The sequence below is a fragment of the Paroedura picta genome, chromosome 15 (genome assembly GCF_049243985.1).
Source record: "Paroedura picta isolate Pp20150507F chromosome 15, Ppicta_v3.0, whole genome shotgun sequence".
NCBI classification, from domain to species: Eukaryota; Metazoa; Chordata; class Lepidosauria; order Squamata; family Gekkonidae; genus Paroedura; species Paroedura picta.
Window position 1 is genome coordinate 13802743 of NC_135383.1, and position 21286 is coordinate 13824028.

Here is a 21286-nt window from a genome sequence, read left to right on the forward strand (position 1 = left end):
TATTGAGTCTTTTAATGGTGGCCATGTTTTTTTATTCCTCCTTTCTGGCCAATTAGATATACTGATCTAGATCAAACCTTCTACTGTCTCTGAGGTTACAGTTACAAGTCACACCTGGAGAGGGGGCTAGAACAGTAAGTGCGGGGTAACAATGGTGCAACTAAAAGCTAGGTTCTTGGTGCCAAAAAATGCTGTAAAAAGTAAGTATACAAGGGCCAGCAAGATGGCACTCTTCTGCCAGGCCTATGGCTGAGACCATAGTAGCCTATAATCCAGGCAAATCTTCTTTTTCCCTCACCTCTTCTCCCCCACCCTCATTTTAGTTCCATACTATGCTCTCTTCCTGACTCCAAGGGAACCCACCAATAAATGAACGACCTGATGGTGGAGATGGTTGGGGGGGGTGGATGTGGGGTAAATATTAATACTGTTTATGGCTTTATGGATGTTTGTTTCTATGCTACGGATTCCCCTGGGGCGGTATACAAACAGTAAGTAAAAATAAATGAATAAAAAGTTTCTTTCAGTATAGAGCTGTAATTATTACTGATTTTCAACACTGAATCTACCAGCTGGATTACAGATCAGCTCTTTTTCTTTTTTTTTATAAGCCAAACTGGAGCAAGAGTTCAACCAGGAGCCCAGTATAAGGAAGTCCAGTTGCAAAACTCAAAGTACACAGCTTGACATTGCTGAGGACAGATGTGCTGACCCACCCAATACCATGACTCAGGGGAATGATTGTGACATTCGGTCAAGGTTTCTCACTGCTGGCCAAGCTCTGCATCGCTCTGCACAGCTACAGCAATGAGGTGCAGTGGGTAGAATGCTGCATTAAATGCAAGAAAATGTGACCACATCCCCTTGTGTATTTCAGGGTTCTTTAAGGAGAAAAGTTCAGGTGAGGAGAACAAAGTACACCGCCTTTAAATTTGGGGAGGGAACAGTAAAATAATGATGTAATTGTCAGAAAAAGATGTGACAGCCATGTGCTTAGCACACCAAACAATAAAACAAAGTAGGGAATAACAGCTCTTAGGAGGAACGGCAGCATATGAGACATATACAAACATTTTTTTATTAGGCATAAAAGTATAGATAGTAGTTAGCACGTTAAAGGCCAACAACATTTGATGAGATGACTTTTGACTAACGAAAGCTTATGACCTGGAAAAATTTGCTGGTCTCTGAAGTTTTCTTGGACTCCAAATTTGTTCTGCTACTACAGACTAATCTGGCTACCACCTGAAACAATCTACAAAGTTATAGAAAAACAGTTGGTACATACACCACTTTTCTCCCCTAGAAGGATTCTCAAAGCAGCTTACAATCGCCTTCCTTTTCCTCTCCCCACAACAGACACCCTGTGAAGGAGGTGAGGCTGAGAGAGCCCTGATATTACTGTTGGGTCAAAATAGCTTTATCTGTGCTGTGGCGAGCCCAAGGTCACCCCAGTTGGCTGCATGTGGGGGAGCGTGGAATCAAACCCGGCTCACCCGATTAGAAGTCCACGCTCCTAACCACGATACCAAGTTGGCCCTTTTACAAGCCTTAACAGCTACAGTATATAAGGCTGCTTGAAAAACATATTGTCTGACACGTAGACGTAGACCCAACCAACCCTAGCACAAAGCAGAGATTGCTTTCAGACCATCGGAGCACATCACGCCAAAACCTACCGTATTTATAGAGCAGGCTTTGCCGGACTGTGGCCATGGAGGCGATGAGAGATGCAGCTCTGTACGGTGTTTCCAGGTGGTCAGAAATCGTGCAAAGTGAGCCCAGCACTTTAGCAATGCTTCCTCTGGCGAGAGCAAATGCCAGCATTGTGAGTTCTACCTCTGGAGAAGCACAACAACTAGGAAAGAAGGGGAAGGGAGGGAGAGAGATCACGATCTGTACATTCATGCATGCTTTTAAAAGGGTTTTAATGTTGGCAGCTTAATGTTACTCACATTTTGTTAAATAAAATCAGAGTCCAGTAGCACCTTTAAGACAACACATTTTTATTCAAGGTGTGAGCTTTCGAGTGCAAGCACTCTTGGTCAGAGTATGAACTGGCCATCGTAACAGTCTGACAAAGAGTGCTTGCACTCGAAAGCTCACACCTTGAATAAATCTTCGTTGGTCTTAAAGGTGCTTCTGGACTCTGATTTTATTGTGCTACTTCAGACCAACATGGCTACTCATTTGAATCTCACATTTTGTTAGTTATTTCGATTAAAACATTTCAATCCTGCCTTTCCTCCTGGTTCAAGGTAGCTTACAATCATACTGAAAACATTCCCAGTTAAAGCCAAAGGTAAAATAAACCCTGAATCCTGCCTGCACCATTGAATGATGCCTACTGTTCAAACCCCTTCAAACGCCACGAGAAACAGGCAGGTCCCCTTTAAAGCATGAACCTGCGTACTAAGCACACTTCCAAATTTGTGCATATTTGGGGATATTTTGAATGCCATTAGCTGCCTACATGTTTTCAATGCAGGTTGCCCCAAATCCAAATGCATGGCATCTCCAAGGATAAAGGATCCTAGATAGCAGAGCAGAGAGGTTGTTCGAGCCCACCTGCCAGGCTGTTGGTAATGAGTCATAGAGAACAACGTTATGATCCCAGTATAAGGCAACTGAAATTGTTTTATTTATTTTATTATATTTATATACCACCCTCCCCAGAGGCTCAGGTTTTCATAGAACGTATAAACAATACATGAAACAATCCATAACATATAAATAACCATAACAGTGTAAACAGGTCCAGGAGCAGAGCACATAGATGAAATTCTGGGAGGGAGTGGGCAGGGGCCCTTCAGATGTTGTTGGTTATACCTGGTCTCAACCAAATGCCTGGCAGAAGAGCACCCTTTTGCAGGCCCTGCGGAACTGCATATGCATTAATATGGAGAGGTATAAATTTATAGTCCTGAGCTGTATAACCGGGCGAGCCTGATCTCATAGGATTTGGGTTACGATTTGGATGGGAAACCAACAAGGAATGCCAATGCTGTGCTACAGAGGCAGGTAATGGCAAACCACCTCTGAACATCTCTTTGCTTTGAAAACCCTGTGGGGTGGCTGTAAATTGGCTGCAGCAATGGCAAAAAGATTTTTTTAAAAGTTTAAAAGAAGCACATTTTGAAAAGAACAAGCAAATGTGACAAGTTGCGTTTTTAGGCTCTTGGGCTGAACTCTGTTTTGCTAGAGGACCGATCTGAGCAGAGCAAACAGGTTTCTGTGGATCAAGGCTTCACCTCTCGCCCTATAAAAAGAGCCTGCAAGAAAGTGCTGTTCTCCCAAGCCCTTCCCCCACCCTACTATTTTCACTTCTAGGTTAGCGAGCAGAGGGCCTTGGTAGCACTGCTACGGTGGCCAAATTACTGGGACTACCAGTGACTAATTTTTCCTTTGGGAAATAGTAATTTATTTCTGCCGCAAATAGATCTTCCCCTTTTACATATGTTGGACCAAATTTGAAACAGGCAGTCTTGGCCTCATCCTGTTACACAGCCACAGAGCATATATAACCTCTTGTGGATGGGTAACTTCCCAGGCATGTTGGGACTAGAAGGCCCATTACTACGAAAGGAGGAGAACAACCCCTCACTGTCCTCTTTCCATGCAATTATAGTCTAAGCATTTATCCCATCTCGTTCTTTGACAGATCAAACTCAGAAGCCCCAGGGTTTGGTTAATTCGTTTCGGCATCTGCCCCTCCTGATCCGATGGCATTTGTCAAGCAAGTACCTGGTGATTCTCAGGAGAAAACTGTCTACTTCTTCCAAAACAGTAGGAGACAAAAAACTCGAGAAGTCTGTGGAGCCAGGTGACAGAGACAACGGCGGCATGTGCTGCAGGGCTTTCCTAGAGAAGAGAGGAAGATCGTCCCGTCAGAAACGAAGCATCAACTGCACCACAAACCCATCGCTAAAGCTCAAACGGGGCTGTGCCTGCAGCAAGATGGTATTGAAAGTCACTGGGGACCTCTGCCTTCTGGGCACCTGGATACATTTTTCACATTCCCCATGAGCTGCGCTGCCAGCTTTGGGTGGGGAAATACCCGGACATTTGGGGATGCTGGAGCCTAGGGAAGGCTATAGAGTCCATTCTCCAAAGGAAGGACTGTCCAGGGGAACTGATCTCTGTGGGCTGGAGGTTAACTATAATACTGATTTCCATGGGCTGGAGTTTAACTGTAACAGGGGAAGATCTCCAGGCCCTGCTAGGCAGCTGGCAACTCTATACCGTGACTGGACAAACGCCGTATTTTTCTGCCTTTCTGCAAATGCTGCTTTATCTCTCTTGATTCCTTGCCAGCTACTCCTCCCTATGCATTGGGAGCTGAAGGAACAGGAAAAGTTAACAAAGAAGAAAAATACAAGAGTGGAAGGCAGTCGCTGTCTCCTCCTCTGCCATCTGGTTACCTCCCTCCCTTATTTCTCTTCTTATAGAAAATACACTAGAATTGGGAGGGATGGCGGTAGGAAGGAGGGAAATAAAACAGGACCAGGGAGCCTCCACTAAGAATCTCACTCAGTCTTAAATATACTTTGTGCTCAATATCAAAAGGATATTTTCGAAGTAGCTGTTTGAAGTGTCTCCCTACCTCCAATATTAGAAAGAATGTTACTGGCCCCTGCACTCCTCACTGCCCCTCAAAGATGGCAAGACACTATCAGATTTTGCCTTCTTCAAAGGATACACTCCCTGGTCAAGTCAGTCCACAAACGGACCCTCTTTATAGGTCGAGGATACTTAATACTGTAGAATTACCAACAAGAAGTTAGCTCTATGAGTTTCTCAATCTCTGCTTTGTGAAGACAGATAAGGGCCATTTCCACTCAAAACTTCCACAGCTAAGCAGGGACCTCAGGCTGAGCACTTCACCTACCAGCCTACACTGATGCTCTAGGTGAGATTAATCCTATGCCAGTTGCCCGGTTTCACACAAGCAAAGAAGTCTTAGCTTAGAAATGAAGCCCTAGAGGAGAAAGACACAAGGAGGGGAACAGGACTCACTGGGTATTTTGCAAGATGGTGCGAACAATTGCTGGGTTCGTTTCCATGGAAGCCGTCACCAAGGAGGTCAAGAGCGACCAGTACCAGATAGCTGAAGCATCGCAGACCGAGACCCTGCCCTTCCTCACTCGCTGGTAGCCGATAGCTCTGAGCCCGTGAATTCTGGTATCGCACCCATCGCTACGGCAACGTTTGATGTTTATCTGCACATCTGTCAAAGAGCATCGGACAAGGGTAATTTTATTCCAACCTCGCTTTGTCTCTCATGGTCACTGCAATGAGGCTTGCACAGAGAGAACACCTCAGCAGAATCTGCCCAATAGGTAAGGTCTGGCCCTGACTGTCACCTTTGACAGCCCCCCCAAATCCACCGTCTTAGGCAGAGTTTTTGATTTGTCTCGTGGCAATCCGGCCACCGCTGCACATTCATGTCAAAAGGCAGGCAATCCACACTGGAAAGGAGCTTGGGTCCCTCAGCCAAAGCAAGGTAACTGCTGTGGCATCACACAAAATCATTCCCTCCTTTAACCTAAAAACATGTTTGAAGTCCAGATCTAGAGATGAGAAGGCCTTTCGGGAGGGGAGAGGGTGGAGATGACACACAAGTCTGTTCCACTTCCAATTGGGTTTTCTTCAGTTCTTCCAACAATTAGTCATTTTAATGCTGTTAAAGAAATGAGTCTGGCTTTGACAAGAAATTAAGTATAGTGTACAATTCAATTTTTCTCAAATATTTGTTTATTGCCTGAAACTCAGAGCAAACCTTTCCCCCCCCCCCTCCTCTTAGCTTCATAAAGTCTAGAACTTGCATTTATTTGGAAATTTTCAGGCTGCTTCTCCAGGTGGGGTGTTAATCTCTTTAGTCACGCATAATTTTATTAATTTATTAATTTAAATGTTACGTGTTTATTCAGGAAACAGAAGCAGCAGGGTTCCTAGGTCAAAATACAGGAATGCAGCCCAATGGCTCTTCCAACAGACATGGAACGCCCCAGTTAGATTGGACTGGGAATGGAAGGATGCCAACGGCTGTTCAATGCTAGTTTTAAGTATTTAAATTTTATTGTTTAATGTATCACTGGTTTTAAACCGTTGTACATCTCCCTGAGGTGGCTGTGCTGAGAGGGGCAGTTCTATATATGTAATCAATCAACTGATTGTGTGTTCAAGAGTCACATCCTAGCAATGGGTCAAGTGACAATCACAAGCATAGTGGCTGTCAAGCAGCTGCATTTCTTTTAGGGTCTTTTTGTTCAGATTGTCTGCTACGTCACTTTCGGAGGCGATTGGAGCAAAAGTGGTGATTTGTAAAAGGGAATGTTACACTTCAGTACCAGGTAACAGACAACAAACCCTTGAGCAGGCGTATTTCCAGCCTTCTGCCTTCATCCCACCTGGAAGATTTGCATCCTTCATCTTCACCCCACCTGTCCTCCAAGACGCTCAGGGCAGGGCACACTGTTCCCCCTGCCTCCATTTAATCTTCATGCCAACCGTTTAAGGCAGGCGAAGAAAAGGAAATGCGAATGTACGAGTGTCACCAGCGCTTCCTGCTCCATGACCCAACACCACGCCCTAACGGACTTAGGACTCCACACACACCCACACCCACAAACCTCTGAGGCACTGGGGTAGCACGGAAAACATGGATAAGTGCGATACGTGATTTAAACCGCATTTGATTCTTGGAGGTTTTGCTGCGGTGTTGAGACTCCTTCCAGTGGGCAGATGCACAGGAGAGGGGATGATACACTGGCACAAAAGACGGCAAATCACGTTTTGCTTCTGACTTCCAACCCTTTGCAAACATAGGACCTTCCCTGGAGGCACAACTGCCCTTCCATCTGAACCCTAGAACCTATCACCTCGGCCCTGGGGGGGAAAGTTACTTCAAAGAAACCAAAAACACCAATTGCATTGTGATTGACTCACACATCTGACTAATGTTAGCGTTTTCCAACAATGTCACGTAGCCAGTGACATTGCTTGGAATGTGAACACTGCGGACCTCCTGGAGATTGCTGGCAGTCCTTCCGGCCGCGACTGTGACTTGCTGCGGCATGTAACTCTGGTCGTTGGCTGCGACCGCAATGGAGAGGTGCCTCAGAATGACGTCGGGTTTCATCTTTAAGCTGCGAGGCGAGAGAGGGGAGGCAGAAAAAGGCAACTATGAAGCAAAACGATGAAAGGGGCATGGACCTTACCAAGAACGTGTCTTCTCACCGGATGGAGAGTAAGCCTGAAAGAGTGTTCAGGCCTTGTGCACGCTTGCAGGGCAGGACCCATGGGAGTCAGACAGAGCCTGTCCCTTTTAGAAGCCCTCCGGGCTCTTCTCCCTGAAGTCTGAGCAGGATATCGCCTTCAATACTAGTTTAGCCCTGTTTTACTGTCACTTCCTTCTACTCCCGATTGGGCTTTTGGCATGGTAGCAATGAGGTCAATGCAGAACGCCGCCTTGGTGGTAGAGAGCCAGCTGGGTGTGCAAGCTGGGTTTGATTCTGCACTTCCCCACATGCAGCCAGCTGGGGGACCTTGGGCTCACCACACTCACCACAGCACTAATAAAGCTGTTCTGAACAAGCAGGAATACCAGGGCTCCCTCAGCCTTACCCACCTCACAGGGTGTCTGTTGTGGGGAGCAGGAGCAGCTTGCACTATTAAGGATAGAAATGTCACCCTTCCTGCTCTGCATTGAGGAAAAGGAAGAGAAAAGGGCCAGGGCCTATGAGCCCCTGCCAGTGAACGCAGAAGTCTAGCCTATCCCTGAACTAGAGCTACAAGTGAGAATGGGGTTTTCCCATCACATCAAGGACAGGAGATTTACAGGGCAGTGACTTCAAAGAAAGTAAGATGAGTCACCCCTCCCCCAACAAAACCCCTCCTCCACTAAATCACAGTCTGGGGGGGGAGCAGAATCAAAGCTATTCTCCCACAGGCTTCATCACTGCCGCATCTATGCAGCCAATCCTACAGCTCAGCAATTCGAGCACTGATTTGTGCTGCTGCAGCTGAAGTCTGATCCAACATCTGGCAAGCATGGCAGAGCTGGCACAAATAGACACACTCCCCCCCCCCGAACGCTGGATCTACAAACCAAAAACAAACTTTTAAAAAAAAGAAAGAGGCAAAAGCAAAGCATGAAAAAATATGCTGCCTTTGTGAATGTAAGCATCTGGAAAGCATTGACATGTTTTCAGTACTGCACCTCTCTCCCCAAATCCAGATTTAAAACACTTTGGTTCTGTGGTCTGACTCACAAATGCCCCACATAGTAAGACAATTGAAATATGCTTAAATCATGCATAAGGGCCTCAAATGATAACCAAGCTAGCAAAGAGAGAGACATTCACATTCAGAAAATCCAAAGCCAAGCCCCAAGCATTCATGTCAATCTGCTCCCAATGCCCTCCAAAACAGACTGATGGGAAACTGCAGTCTTTAGAGAGCCAGCTTGGTATAGTGGTGAAGAACGGCAGCTTCTGATATGGAGAGTCAAGTTTGATTTCCTGCTCCTCCACATGCAGCCACCTGGGGGATCTCTCTCAACCCCACCAAGCTCACAGGGAAGGAAATTTGTAAGCCACTTTGAGACTCCTTAAGGCAGAGAAAAACGGGTTATAAAAACCAACTCTTCTTCTATTGCATCTCATCAAATAATCAGAAAAAGCCTTTTTGCCACATTCATGACCCTGTCCCAGCTCTACTAAGCTAGGGATAAGTTAACCTTGAGCAGGTGGGACTTGATGTACATTGACTCTATTCCAATCCGTATGTTCAAGAAAGCTTGGAGGGGCGCAAACCAGTTCCAATCTCCCATCATAGCGGCCAGAATATTTCACTTGAGAAATCCCAGATCCCAGCAAGGAGTCTCTCCCTTACCGTATCCAGTGTGAACGGGCGCTGCCATCAGACTGCCAGAAAGAAGTTGTTTCTCCATTGGTCATTTTGTCTATATCAGCTGAGTTGGAGGAGGTTTCTATGTGAGTGTAGCACTTTGAAACAGACTTAAGTTTGTCCAACTCCTGGTTTCCGTTTAGGTCATTAGGGCATTCTGTAAAAAGAAAAGAAAGGGGGGGAAATGGTCAAAAGTACTCCTGGTAGTTTAAACTTTCTTCTGCTTTACTGCTTTGGACAGACCACAAGCCCCCTTGGAGAAGGGGATCTTACAGCTAGATGACCATTTTTCATACAGAAACCTGATTCTCATACATAAGAGATCACTAGATTTGGTGTACCTCCCATTTATAAGCTTGATCCAGAATTCAACTGATAGCCAGCGCAGTTGTTGGAGGATGGGCCAGATGTAGGACCTCCATGGTGTTGCTGTGAGGACCCTGACCACTGCATTCTGGACCATTGCACTTTCCATATCAAAATTAAGGGCAGGCCTGCATAGAGCGAGTTGCAGAAGTCTAGCCTAGGGGTGACTGTCACATAGATCACTGTGGCTAGGTGTTCTGGGGCCAAGTGGGGCGCTAGTAATTTGGCTTGGCAGAGGTGGCAGAAAGCCAGCCACCCTATTCTTGTGACCTGGGCCTCCATGGAAAGGGAAGCATCCAGGATCACACCCTGTCTCCTGGTGGAGTGAGCCACTAATAGCTGCACACCGTACCAGTTGGGCAAGAAGGAACATGAAGATGTTGAATAGGATGGGGGAAGAGGACCACTCCTCATGGGACTCCGCGTGGGAGTTGGTGGGGGCCTTAAGATCTCTCCCCTAGTGCTACCCTCTGTTCGCAACCCTGGAGAAAGGAGATTAGCCATTAAGAATAAATCTGTGATCCAATGACACCTGAACCACTGATGCAGCAAAACAGCATGCAATAGATGAATATTGATAGGATCAATTCTAGACTAGACTGCCCCGTACCTGTGAGCCAAAGGCCACATATATATTATTTAAATCCTGCCAAGAAGAACTGATCCTATTGAAGGACTTCATTAGCAAACATTAAATTGAAAAACAACCACTGATGAAAACTCACTTGAAAACGGTTATAATTTGGAGGCCGTTTTGGTTGTTCAATTAAAATAAGAGATTAGACACGTTTAGTTGCATTCATTGTGAAATTGTTTATTATAGCCTAGGATAGGTACTTTTTTCTGTTATTATACTCATTTTGAACCGTCCTTTTTTTTGTGGAGGAGAGAGCAGAGCAAATACACACCAGCCAAATAAACAAGGTACTCAGCTGGCTGAGTTTCTCAAACCTGAAATAAACACTTCCCTCCCAGGAGACCAACAAGTTCCAATACCCTTTTCTTTTAAGATGAGTCGGTCTAAGGAATCCTTCAGGACAGAAGAGCGCATATTGTAAATGTTGTTGAAGTACTCCAAGACTGGATAGGGGATGACGGAGCTGGCGATACGGTTGCGGTGCAGGAATCTCAGAAGCATGGAAGCATGAAGGCTACGGCGCTCCTTCGATTCAGAAAATATGTCTATAAAACCTTGAGACACAGAGAAAGACAAAGATAGATGCTCTTAGGTTGGTGCATTCACCTGTTGGAATCAAAGCTTCCTTGCAATCCAGTAGATAAACCTTGAATAAAGTCATACATACCCCACCTTTGCTCACCGCTGACTGGCTGGAATTGTCAGCTGAGGAATTCAAAATAGAAACCACACAAGTGCTTTCAAATAGCACTGGGGGGAAATGCCAAAACATGTTCAGCAAAATGCCTTGCAAGGTTTGTCCAGATTTAAATGCTGCAAATCTGTGGAGAGCATTTGAGTTGTTGTAGGACCCAGGCCTCTTGGCGCAGAGTGGTAAGGCAGCCGTCTGAAAGCTTTGCCCATGAGGCTGGGAGTTCAATCCCAGCAGCCGGCTCAAGGTTGACTCAGCTTTCCATCCTTCCGAGGTCGGTAAAATGAGTACCCAGCTTGCTGGGGGGTAAACGGTAATGACTGGGGAAGGCACTGGCAAACCACCCCGTATTGAGTCTGCCATGAAAACGCTAGAGGGCATCACCCCAAGGGTCAGACATGACTCGGTGCTTGCACAGGGGATACCTTTACCTTTACCTTTTAGGACCCAGGCACGAGGGTTCAGACACCCGTGTAAGGGAAATGAACCAACAGCATACAGATTTGACAATTAAGGACTTGCTGAAAAGATTAGCTATCCTAATGACAATGCAGAAATTCATTTTAACCTCTGATTAATTTCATATTCAAGGACTGAAGCAGAAGTTGAAATAAAGGTCATTGAAGGGAATTGCTCATCTAACATATACCCTGCCACAGCAAGTAAAAATATTTATTAATCTAGTTTTTTTCTAATTTGTTTTTTATGGTACTGCATGCAAAAATGTAGAGAACAATGGTGAGAGCGGATAGCCAAAAAGCTGTCAACTAGATTACATGACTCGGCTGTACTGAACAATTGTAGCCAGCATGGTATAACTGTTAGCATATCACATTTAAGACCAGAGAGCCCTGGGCTCATATCCCTGTTTAGTAATGACACACTCTGGATGACTTTGGGCCACTTGCTCTGAACTCGAACCTAGCCTACCTGACAAAGTTGTTGTGAAGTTAAAATGAAGTGATGGGGAGAAAGAAAGACCATGTACCCTGCCCTGAGCACCTTGAAATAAACCCAAACCCAGCATAAATTGCATGCTGTTGTCGACTATACCACATCAGCTATTGAAAAGATGAATAACTGACTAGCTGGTATAAGCTTTAGTCTACAGAGAGAGGAAAGCTCATAATGAGTAAGGCTTTCATGTTATGGGATTTCACAAGAAGCTTCAACTTCTAGAAACTTTGCCTTTTTTAAAGTAAGTAGTTCTTAAGCCTCTGTTCTGGAAAATGTGCTTGAGAATATGCATGTATCATTTTCCTAAAAGCCCCACAAGCTGGAGCTTCTGCAGCCTGCATACCTGGCTGTTCCCCCCTTGTTGCCTTGAACTTAGACAGTTTGCTCGCTGTCAAAAATTTTGAAGTCCTGCAATATTTCAAATATTGAGATTGCAAGTACCAAACATAGGTGAAGGATCAGACAAAAGGAAAGTCTGTTTGCTCTGTGGTTACGTATGACACAAGCCTTTTCTTTGCAGAAAATCCCAAGCCTCTCATAGGATACCCTTCAAAGTGGGTACCAGAAATATGTCCAGCAATCCGTCTTCCATGGGCTCTTAGTAAATATTGAGTTCTTTTACAACACAAGTTATTTATTTTGGGCGTACCCAATCAGAACTTCTACATGTAATACAAAAGGCTAACATTGTGTGAGTCACCATCATACATCTTGGGAAAAAAATACTGAGTAAATGAAACATCAGTTGGGGATGTGAACTGCATCAACGAACTGGACCATCTCCCAGTGGAGCACTGACGGGCCATGTTAGTTCTGTGATTCTGTGTCTTCAAGTGCAAGAATGACAACTCTTTTCCCACCATCTCTTACCTGGGACAAGTGAACAAGCCTGCAGCTGCCTGATCACATGACTAAGTTCTCCTTGCAGATTGGCTCCGCTGGAAGTCTTAAGAACCTCCAGCATATTCTCCACCTCCACCGTGCCATCTCCGTTTCTATCAAACTGAGCCAAGGCCTAGGGGAAGAAGAGATGATCAGCTGTCAAAAGGGCAAACTGGGGAGACGATGCTTATTGAGCTCCCCACCTGTAAATTCTGTCTGAGCTTTAAGATCAGTATCTGAAGCTTGGCTCCATGTACTCACCCCCCCTCTCATTTCAGAAGTGTGGTAAATCGCCACCAAGGACAGGGCTTTCTCTGTGGAATGACTTCCCCAACCCTCTGAACATTTTCTGGCACCAAGTTTTAAAAGTTCTTGTTTCTGTGAGCCTCAATCAATAACCGATATTTTTAAAAAGGTATCCAAATTGAAACCCACCCCAACAACTCAAGAAAAGCGTAAATTACAAAGCAGAACAACATATCAAGCATTAAATACAAGGACATGAAGCAAAACAAAACCACATAAAACAGCAACATAATCAACAAACATCAACCCAATAATGTAGAGCAGGGGTAGTCAACCTGAGGTCCTCCAGATGTCCATGGACTACAATTCCCATGAGCCCCTGCCAGCGTTTGCTGGCAGGGGGTCATGGGAATTGTAGTCCATGGACATCTGGAGGACCACAGGTTGACTACCCCTGATGTAGCGTTTATAAAGCAGCAGAAAATCTCAACAGGAGGGGAAAAGCAAAACCTCTTATTAAATCACAAGGCAGAGACACAAAAGCAAAGCAGTCAACTAACTAGCCAGAAACAAACCAAACAAAAAGCTTGAGCAAGCAATTTTCCACTTGGCACAGAAAACTCAACAGATTCAATGCCAGGCAAACCTATGGAGAAGGCATTTCACAATGGGGGGGGGGGGGGAAATGGCCTGACTGAGACAACCTTGCTTCTTATACCAGCCCACCTAACTACATTCAGAGATGGCAGGTAAAACAAGAGTTGCAGGTGACTACTTCAGCTGATACGAAGGAATGTATGTGAGGAAGCATTTTGACAACTTTTAAATGCTGCTACTTTATAATGTTTTTGTGTTGTTATGCTAAGTACACTGCTTGATTATATTGGCAGCCTCTCTGTATTTACTACTTGCTACAATTTTCCTGGGCTCCAAAATCACTGCAGATGGGGACTGCAGCAAAGAAATTAAAAGACGCTTGCTCCTGGGGAGGAAAGCTATGGCAAATCTAGACAGCATCCTAAAAAGCAGAGACATCACCCTGCCAACAAAAGTGCGTTTAGTCAAGGCTATGGTCTTCCCAGTTGCAATGTATGGCTGCGAAAGTTGGACCATAAGGAAGGCCGAGCGTCAAAGAATTGAGGCTTTTGAACTCTGGTGCTGGAGAAGACTCTTGCGAGTCCCTTGGACTGCAAGGCGAACAAATCGGTCAGTCCTAGAGGAGATCAGCCCTGACTGCTCTTTAGAAGGCCAGATCCTGAAGATGAAACTCAAATACTTTGGCCACCTCATGAGAAGGAAGGACTCCCTGGAGAAGAGCCTAATGCTGGGAGCGATCGAGGGCAAAAGAAGAAGGGGACGACAGAGAATGAGGTGGCTGGATGGAGTCACTGAAGCAGTAGGTGCTAACTTAAATGGACTCCGGGGAATGGTAGAGGACAGGAAGGCCTGGAGGATCATTGTCCATGGAGTCGTGATGGGTCGGACACGACTTTGCACATAACAACAACACAATTGTGTTTTTAAATAGTAAAGCCATCTAGAACAACTTGGGAGAGGCACGACATATATACTTCAAATGAATTAAAAGGTAGCCAATCCACATTCACACATACAAATCTTTGATCTAATGGCAGCAGATGGTACTGAACTGGCATGAATGGAATCAGGATTTGGCCAGAGCAACTGGCAATGTATTTTCAGAGTTCATTACTTTTTGAGGACATTTAGGTGCAATCCAAAGGAGAGCTGCATACTTTAGAATTGTCTTCTCTGCTTAGGACTGCACTGTTTGACAGAAGTATGTTGCCAAACTCGGTTCGTAAAACAACACAAACATGCAGCAATTCTAATCTAAAGCTAGTGCAACCTAAAAAGGAGCAAAAACAGTGACTCTCAACCAAAGCGAACTTTGGTAAACAAACAGCGAACCTCTTTCTAGAGCTGTATTTTGGTGGCCAGCCTCAAATCCCTGATAAAAGCCACAACACAGACTCAATGACTAGACAGTTCTGAATGGCTCCAACCTTCCCTGCTTTGTCTGTAGAAAAGGATCATTAAATAACAAACCCGGAACTATGTTAAGTATGATCAGCAGTGCAAACAACCAAACTTTAAAACCATTAAACCATTAAAGCCATGTCATCTTTTGCCTAGTACAGACCTTCCTGGAAGTCATATTTATATTGTGCACAGGTGAGCCATTCCTAGCTCACTCTGTGCATCCTAGCTGTCAGACCCCACACACCCCCTTTCCTAACAGGTGTTCCACATCTGATGTTCCCATTCACTAAAAAAAAAACCCACCCTCGTTTGATGTGATAAGAACTGCCCTGAACAGACTAGCCGTTTTTTGCACAGCTCAGCCTCCTTCGGACTTCATTCTATAAAGCAGAGGTAGTCCACCTGTGGTCCTCCAGATGTCCATGGACTACAATTCCCACGAGCCCTTGCCAGCGTTTGCTGAACATCTGGAGGACCACAGGTGGACTACCCCTGCTATAAAAGACAGAACTGAAGCTGAGAACCTTGAAGGAAGTACAAACTAGCTGCAACCACACCTCATAACAGGGAGCAACTCGCCAAGCAAAAATAAAACTGAACACCAAAAAAAACAACAACATGTGACCCTGTTATAGCAGGACAGCACTGTATATAAGCTGAGAGAGGAACAGAAAATTCCAGAGCAGCCATTCTTTATCAAAGAGAGCCAGTTTGGTGTAGTGGTTAGGAGTGCAAACTTCTAATCTGGCATGCCAGGTTCGATTCTGCACTCCCCCACATGCAGCCAACTCGGTGACTTTGGGCTAGCCACAGCTCTGATAAAACTGTTCTGACCGAGCAGTGATATCAGGGCTCTCTCAGCCTCACCCACCCCACAGGGTGTCTTGTTGTGCGGAGAGGAAAGGGAAGGCGACTGTAAGCCGCTTTGAGCCTCCTTCGGGTACAGAAAAGCAGCATATAAGAACCAACTCTTTTCTTCAAAGAGAGAATATGATTTCAACCACTGCTGGGGTCCAGACTATACCCCAGAGCGGGAAGTTACAACCAACAGCCTCCACAATTCTCCTCTATGCCAACCAGCTCAACAAGTCCTCTTGTTGGCTGCACGGCTTTGATGACAGCCCCACCCAAAACAAACCAAGCGCTTTGAGATATTTGTTTGAACTGGGATATTTGAGAGGTCACTCAGGCAAACACGGCTGTCAGTTGCGTGCCGAGCGCTGCCTGCTCCCAACCTTTGAAACAAGGCCCCGTTTCAAGGCTTTATCAGCAGAGATGTGCTTGACACTCTGAGCCACGACAGAGAGAAGCGCAGAATGTGTGCAGTCGACACATCAGTGGTATAAGGACCAGGTTTACATGTTCCAGCTTAAGCCTGGATTATTGTGTGTGTGTGTGTGGGGGGGGGGACACATGCATCGAGAATTTGCTCACAGTATATTCAAACAACAGGGAGGAGATGTTGCTTTAGCTCAGGGGTAGTCCCTGTTTCAGGGAAGGCATAAAGCTGTTTGCTTTTATCAGGTAGCAGGGGTAGCCAAACTGCAGCCCTCCAGATGTCCACGGACTACAATTCCCATGAACCCCTGCCAGCAAATGCCACGAGCACACACATTTGCAACCTGTGTATTCCCATGCTAGATGGCAGCCAGTGGTCATTAATGTACATTGCAGTTCCCCAAAAGGCACACTTTATTTAGAAGAAGAAGAATAAGATGAAGAAGAGAAGAAGAAGAGTTGGTTCTTATATGGTGCTTTTCCCTACCCGAAGGGGGCTCAAAGCGGCTTACAGTCGCCTTCCCTTTCCTCTCCCCACAACAGACACCCTGTGGGGTGGGTGAGGCTGAGAGAGCCCTGATATTCCTGCTCGGTCAGAACAGCTTTATCAGTGCCGTGGCGAGCCCAAGGTCACCCAGCTGGTTGCATGTGGGGGAGCGCAGAATCGAACCCGGCATGCCAGATCAGAAGTCCGCACTCCTAACCACTACACCAAACTGGCTCTTTACTAGTTTTATTACTAGCTTTATTACTAGCAAAGACTTTGCAGAAACAGTGGAGAACTAAAAATATTCCTTTCCGCTCAGTGTTTTTTTGGATATGCTGTGCTGCCACTGTGGACACACACACAGAAAATCCCAGAGTGACATGATACAGCCCATTGGGTAGTGTTAAGAATTACAACCACAACATAAGTGAATAGTATATATTGCATGTACAGAATTAATCAGAATTCTGAGGCCAGTTTTGAGGTTAGGAGATACAGAACTTGCAGAGCTGAGGCGAGGGGAACCTCTGAATCATCCCTTAACAACCACATGTGGGCTTCCTAGGGGAAAAGAATCTATCAAAAAATGCAGTTTTGAGCAGTCATTAAAAAACAATTCAGTTCTTCTTATATGTGTTGTTTCAGAGAAGTGTTTGAAAAGGCAACAGCAACCAAAAATCAGTGAGTCTTTGACAAAGGCTGAGAAAGGTCTTTCTCATTCCATCATCCGTGATATGAGTTACAGACTGAACCAGAAATCTTCTGTGTGGAAATCAGGTGCTTTAAAAATGGACCATGGCCATTTTCCTAATGTTATAAGAGTTAAATGAGAATTTGCAATCGGTAAAATGGGCAAGCCAGTTAAAAATTCTAGTCTAGTGGTGAGACTGAAACCCTTTATAACCTCACACATGAAGAATGAAAAGAGGAGCAAGTTTCAAGCATTGACCCTCTGCTTCCACTCACTCTCAATTGCAAGCAGAGAGATTCTCCCTGGTAGTTTCAATATGCAGAATTATAAGACAGTGCTTCCAAATCAGTTGTACTTTCAATTTGGGAGCACCGGCTGTTACAAGCAGTGAAATTAATAGTGGGTAATTCCCAAAGGCCGAGCGTCAAAGAATTGAGGCTTTTGAACTCTGGTGCTGGAGAAGACTCTTGCGAGTCCCTTGGACTGCAAGGCGAACAAACCGGTCAGTCCTAGAGGAGATCAGCCCTGACTGCTCTTTAGAAGGCCAGATCCTAAAGATGAAACTCAAATACTTTGGCCACCTCATGAGAAGGAAGGACTCCCTGGAGAAGAGCCTGATGCTGGGGTGATTGAGGGCAAAAGAAGAAGGGGACGACAGAGAATGAGGTGGCTGGATGGAGTCACGTAAGCAGCCGGTGAGAGCTTAAATGGACTCTGGGGAATGGTAGAGGACAGGAAGGCCTGGAGGATCATTGTCCATGGGGTTGCGATGGGTCAGACACAACTTCGCACATAACAAGAATTTCCAAATGGACAAACAGAATGCTGGGAAGTCATCTGAACAAACTCTGAAATAACCTGACCTGTTTTGGAGAACAAGCCCTGTCATGCACAGATGAGCTTCTCAAAGGAAAGGATTCCACAACATGGGATCCACTTGTGAAGAGACCCTAGTTCCTGCCCTCATAAAGTTTGAGGCCTGAAGTTCTCTTGATTCACATATAACCTTCCCCACCCATTAAAGTAATTTCACAAGCACTATATGAGTACTCACATTTTGGGCAAATGCTACAGATGTTACGTTTATAGATGATTTTCTACTCCAAATTAATAGCTCCTTACAATATGCAGGGCTTGCTCATACATTCTGGTCAATCTGAATTGCGTGCTTGCATGGGCACGTGCGCACATGTGCATAGTGCTGTTTAGTCGCTTTTGACTTATGATAACCCTATGAATCAAAGACCTCCAAAACATCTGACTGTGGACAGTCTTGGGGTTTCTTCTACCCCATTTATATGAGGAAAAAGGGATTATCCTTACATTGTCCTTTCCTAGCACTTACTTCAAAGAGAACCAAAACAAAATTGTAACCTGGTCAGATCTTCAGGAAAAGATGCAGGATCTATTTATGTGTCAGCAGTGTTGCCAAGGACAAGAGCTGCCATGCCCTAGGAATAGAAGGCCGTAATTCTTTAACGACTTTGCTGCTGAATAACAAGGCGTGGCCCAAAACCTTTGCCCTGCAGTGATCTTTCTCCTTGAACCATTACTAGTTCTGGATGTCACACAAAGGTAAAACCTCCCACGTCCTCTCTTGCAATTGTTGGCAGGCTTAACCACACTTCTGAAGGTGTTTTTCATGAGTGATCTCCATGTTCACCAAGGCTTAAAGCAGGGGTAGTCAAACTGCGGCCCTCCAGATGCCCATGGACTACAATTCCCAGAAGCCCCCTGCCAGCGAATGCTGGCAGGGGGCTCCTGGGAATTGTAGTCCTTGGACATCTGGAGGGCCGCAGTTTGACTACCCCTGGCTTAAAGCCTTCACTTACTAGAGTACACATTCCATTTTAAAGTGAATTTTACACTTACCAGTGAGACACTCCACACTAAAAAACATCACAGCCTGACTTTCTTCTCCCTCCCTTTCATTTTTGCAGGGGAACAGGCTCTTCTGAAGTGAACTTCCTCTCCTACTCAAGTGACCCTTTTCCGATCTGCAAACCTGGCAATTTCACTCTTTTTCTTCCAAATGTACTGACCTCAATGCAACAATGTCCTTTACATGAACAAAATAATTTTTTATCCCCACTCCCACCCCCCAGATGGAAGTTCCCATAACATTTCACACACGGCTTCTAAAATTAGGAAATATTAGAATAGCCCTGCTAGGTGAGACCAGTGGTCCATCTAGTCTAGCTCCTCATTTCACGCAATGGCCAGTCAGTAACCCTGGAGGGCAAACAAAAGGGCATAGAAACTTGGGATCTTTGGGGGTAGACATAACATCATGCTGCATGAAGACATCATGTCTGGCAAAAACCCAGATGTGACATCACCTGGTGCTTTTCGGTTTGAGCTTTGTTCCAGATTTTAACTTGATTTTAATTTCTGCAATCCTATTCCTATGACATTGCTTATTTAAATGTCCTTTGCCACTGACTGCACTGACTTACACTGCGTAATTTGCCTTGATTCCGAGCGAGAAAAGACAAAAAGAAATAATGTAAATAAGCAGAGTTTCTAAGGCGTTAGCAGATGTCACATTTGGAGTTTTCCCCCAGATCTGACACTGCCACAAAATGCAATGCCATTTCTACAGTTTTCCTGCTGGCCCCAGGAGCAAAGGCAGGTGAGGTGGGGGCACAAGCAGGAGAATCACTGGCCAAAGCAGGTAATCAACATTCCTAGGCCAAAGCCTCCCCACCACCACCAGCATTGCCTCCTATCACTGGTATCCAGAGGCTTATTTGCCTCTGACTGTAGGGATTCCCTTATCTATTCCCTTTTAAAGCCACCTATGCTTGTGGCCATCACTAGGTCCTCTGGCAGTGAATTAGTATTTTAATCACTCACTGAGGTAATAAATCTCTAACCTGGACATCCTTTTCATTCTGCGCCAGTGTTCTATTTTGGGCAAGAGAGTTCTCTCTACCGCCTTTCTCTGCTCCATGCATCATTTTATAATTATGTCCCCTTACCTCCACATGACAGACTGAACCTACAGAAGATTATAAAGCAACACACAATGTGATGGGGGTATGGGGCTGATAAAGCTTTTAGGGGGAAAGTTGTAATGTGAGTACATTTCCCCCCCACACACACACATCCCGCTCTGCAGTAGCGCGGCTACATTCACGGCGTACACGTTTCTCAGAATTAGATTTCTGCCCATAGCTGCAGCTTATCTGCAACCAAAGGTCATGGAGGAAGAATAGGCTGATATGGGGGGAGGAGGAATCTTGCCACTGGAACAAATGCTTCAGGCGTTTATGCAAACCTCAACCACACCATGTCTCCTCATCTTACCTTCACAGGAAAACAAGCAGAAATGGTTTTCAAGCAAGCCTCGCAGAGAAACCTCTGAAAGGTAGAGAAACCTCTGAAAGTACCATAAACATTCGGTTCGGGGTGGCTCCTGAACTGAGCCAAAAGTGCCCAAAACAGAATTGGCCAGTTTGGATCCCTGTTTTTCCCGACTACGGTTTGCCACCTCCAAACAGAGAAAGTGAAACCATCTGATGAAATGGCTTGGAAGTGGGGAGGAAGGAAAGCAAAAACAGCTGGTGAAAAACAGAACCAGACAGAAGTCTAGGCAATGAGGGAAAATGCATTCCCTGAACTTCGATTTGGGGGCTCTGAACTGAGCCAAGTTCATGCTGAATTTTGGCTCTGGAACTGATTCATGCTTATCCCTAGTGGTTTGCATTAGACTAGGGACAGCCAGTTTTGAATACCCACTCTGCTACGGAAGCTCTTTGGGTAACCCTGGGCTGGTCATAACATACTCTACTAGGTGATTGTTTTTTATGCAGATAAAGGGAGAGGTTTTCAATCTCAATTAGGAAGAAAAGTGGGGTATAAATTTTAAAAATAAGACACTTCTATTTCTCTCTCTACCGTCTGTGCATTTACATTCCTATCCTGAATGCACCACTGCCAACTAACTTAAATTCCTTCATCTCAAATCGACACCAATGTTAATCTTTCCTCATCCTAGGTTCAAACTTTTTCACGAGTGGCCTTTAAGCATTCACAATTCTGTCACCTTGTCTGGCTAGCTGATGTTCCTGCACTTCCTCATTCGCATACTTCACATTCTTCCTCAAATTATCAACAACCCTTCTCAGTAACTGTGAT

The 21286-nt window shown here is 45.2% G+C and overlaps 1 protein-coding gene across 2 annotated transcripts in view; it reads right to left on the bottom strand.

Moving 5' to 3' along the window:
* ZZEF1 (zinc finger ZZ-type and EF-hand domain containing 1) overlaps positions 1-21286 on the bottom strand; it is a 79307-nt gene that overhangs the window by 52163 nt on the left and 5858 nt on the right. For both annotated transcript variants that reach the window (XM_077311350.1, XM_077311351.1), the window contains exons 2-8: positions 12432-12576; positions 10273-10467; positions 8896-9067; positions 6949-7148; positions 5017-5227; positions 3745-3861; positions 1680-1858 (exon numbers count right to left, since the gene is read on the bottom strand). In XM_077311350.1, the coding sequence (XP_077167465.1) occupies positions 1680-1858; positions 3745-3861; positions 5017-5227; positions 6949-7148; positions 8896-9067; positions 10273-10467; positions 12432-12576 (1219 nt within the window). The remainder of the gene's footprint in view (positions 1-1679; positions 1859-3744; positions 3862-5016; positions 5228-6948; positions 7149-8895; positions 9068-10272; positions 10468-12431; positions 12577-21286) is intronic.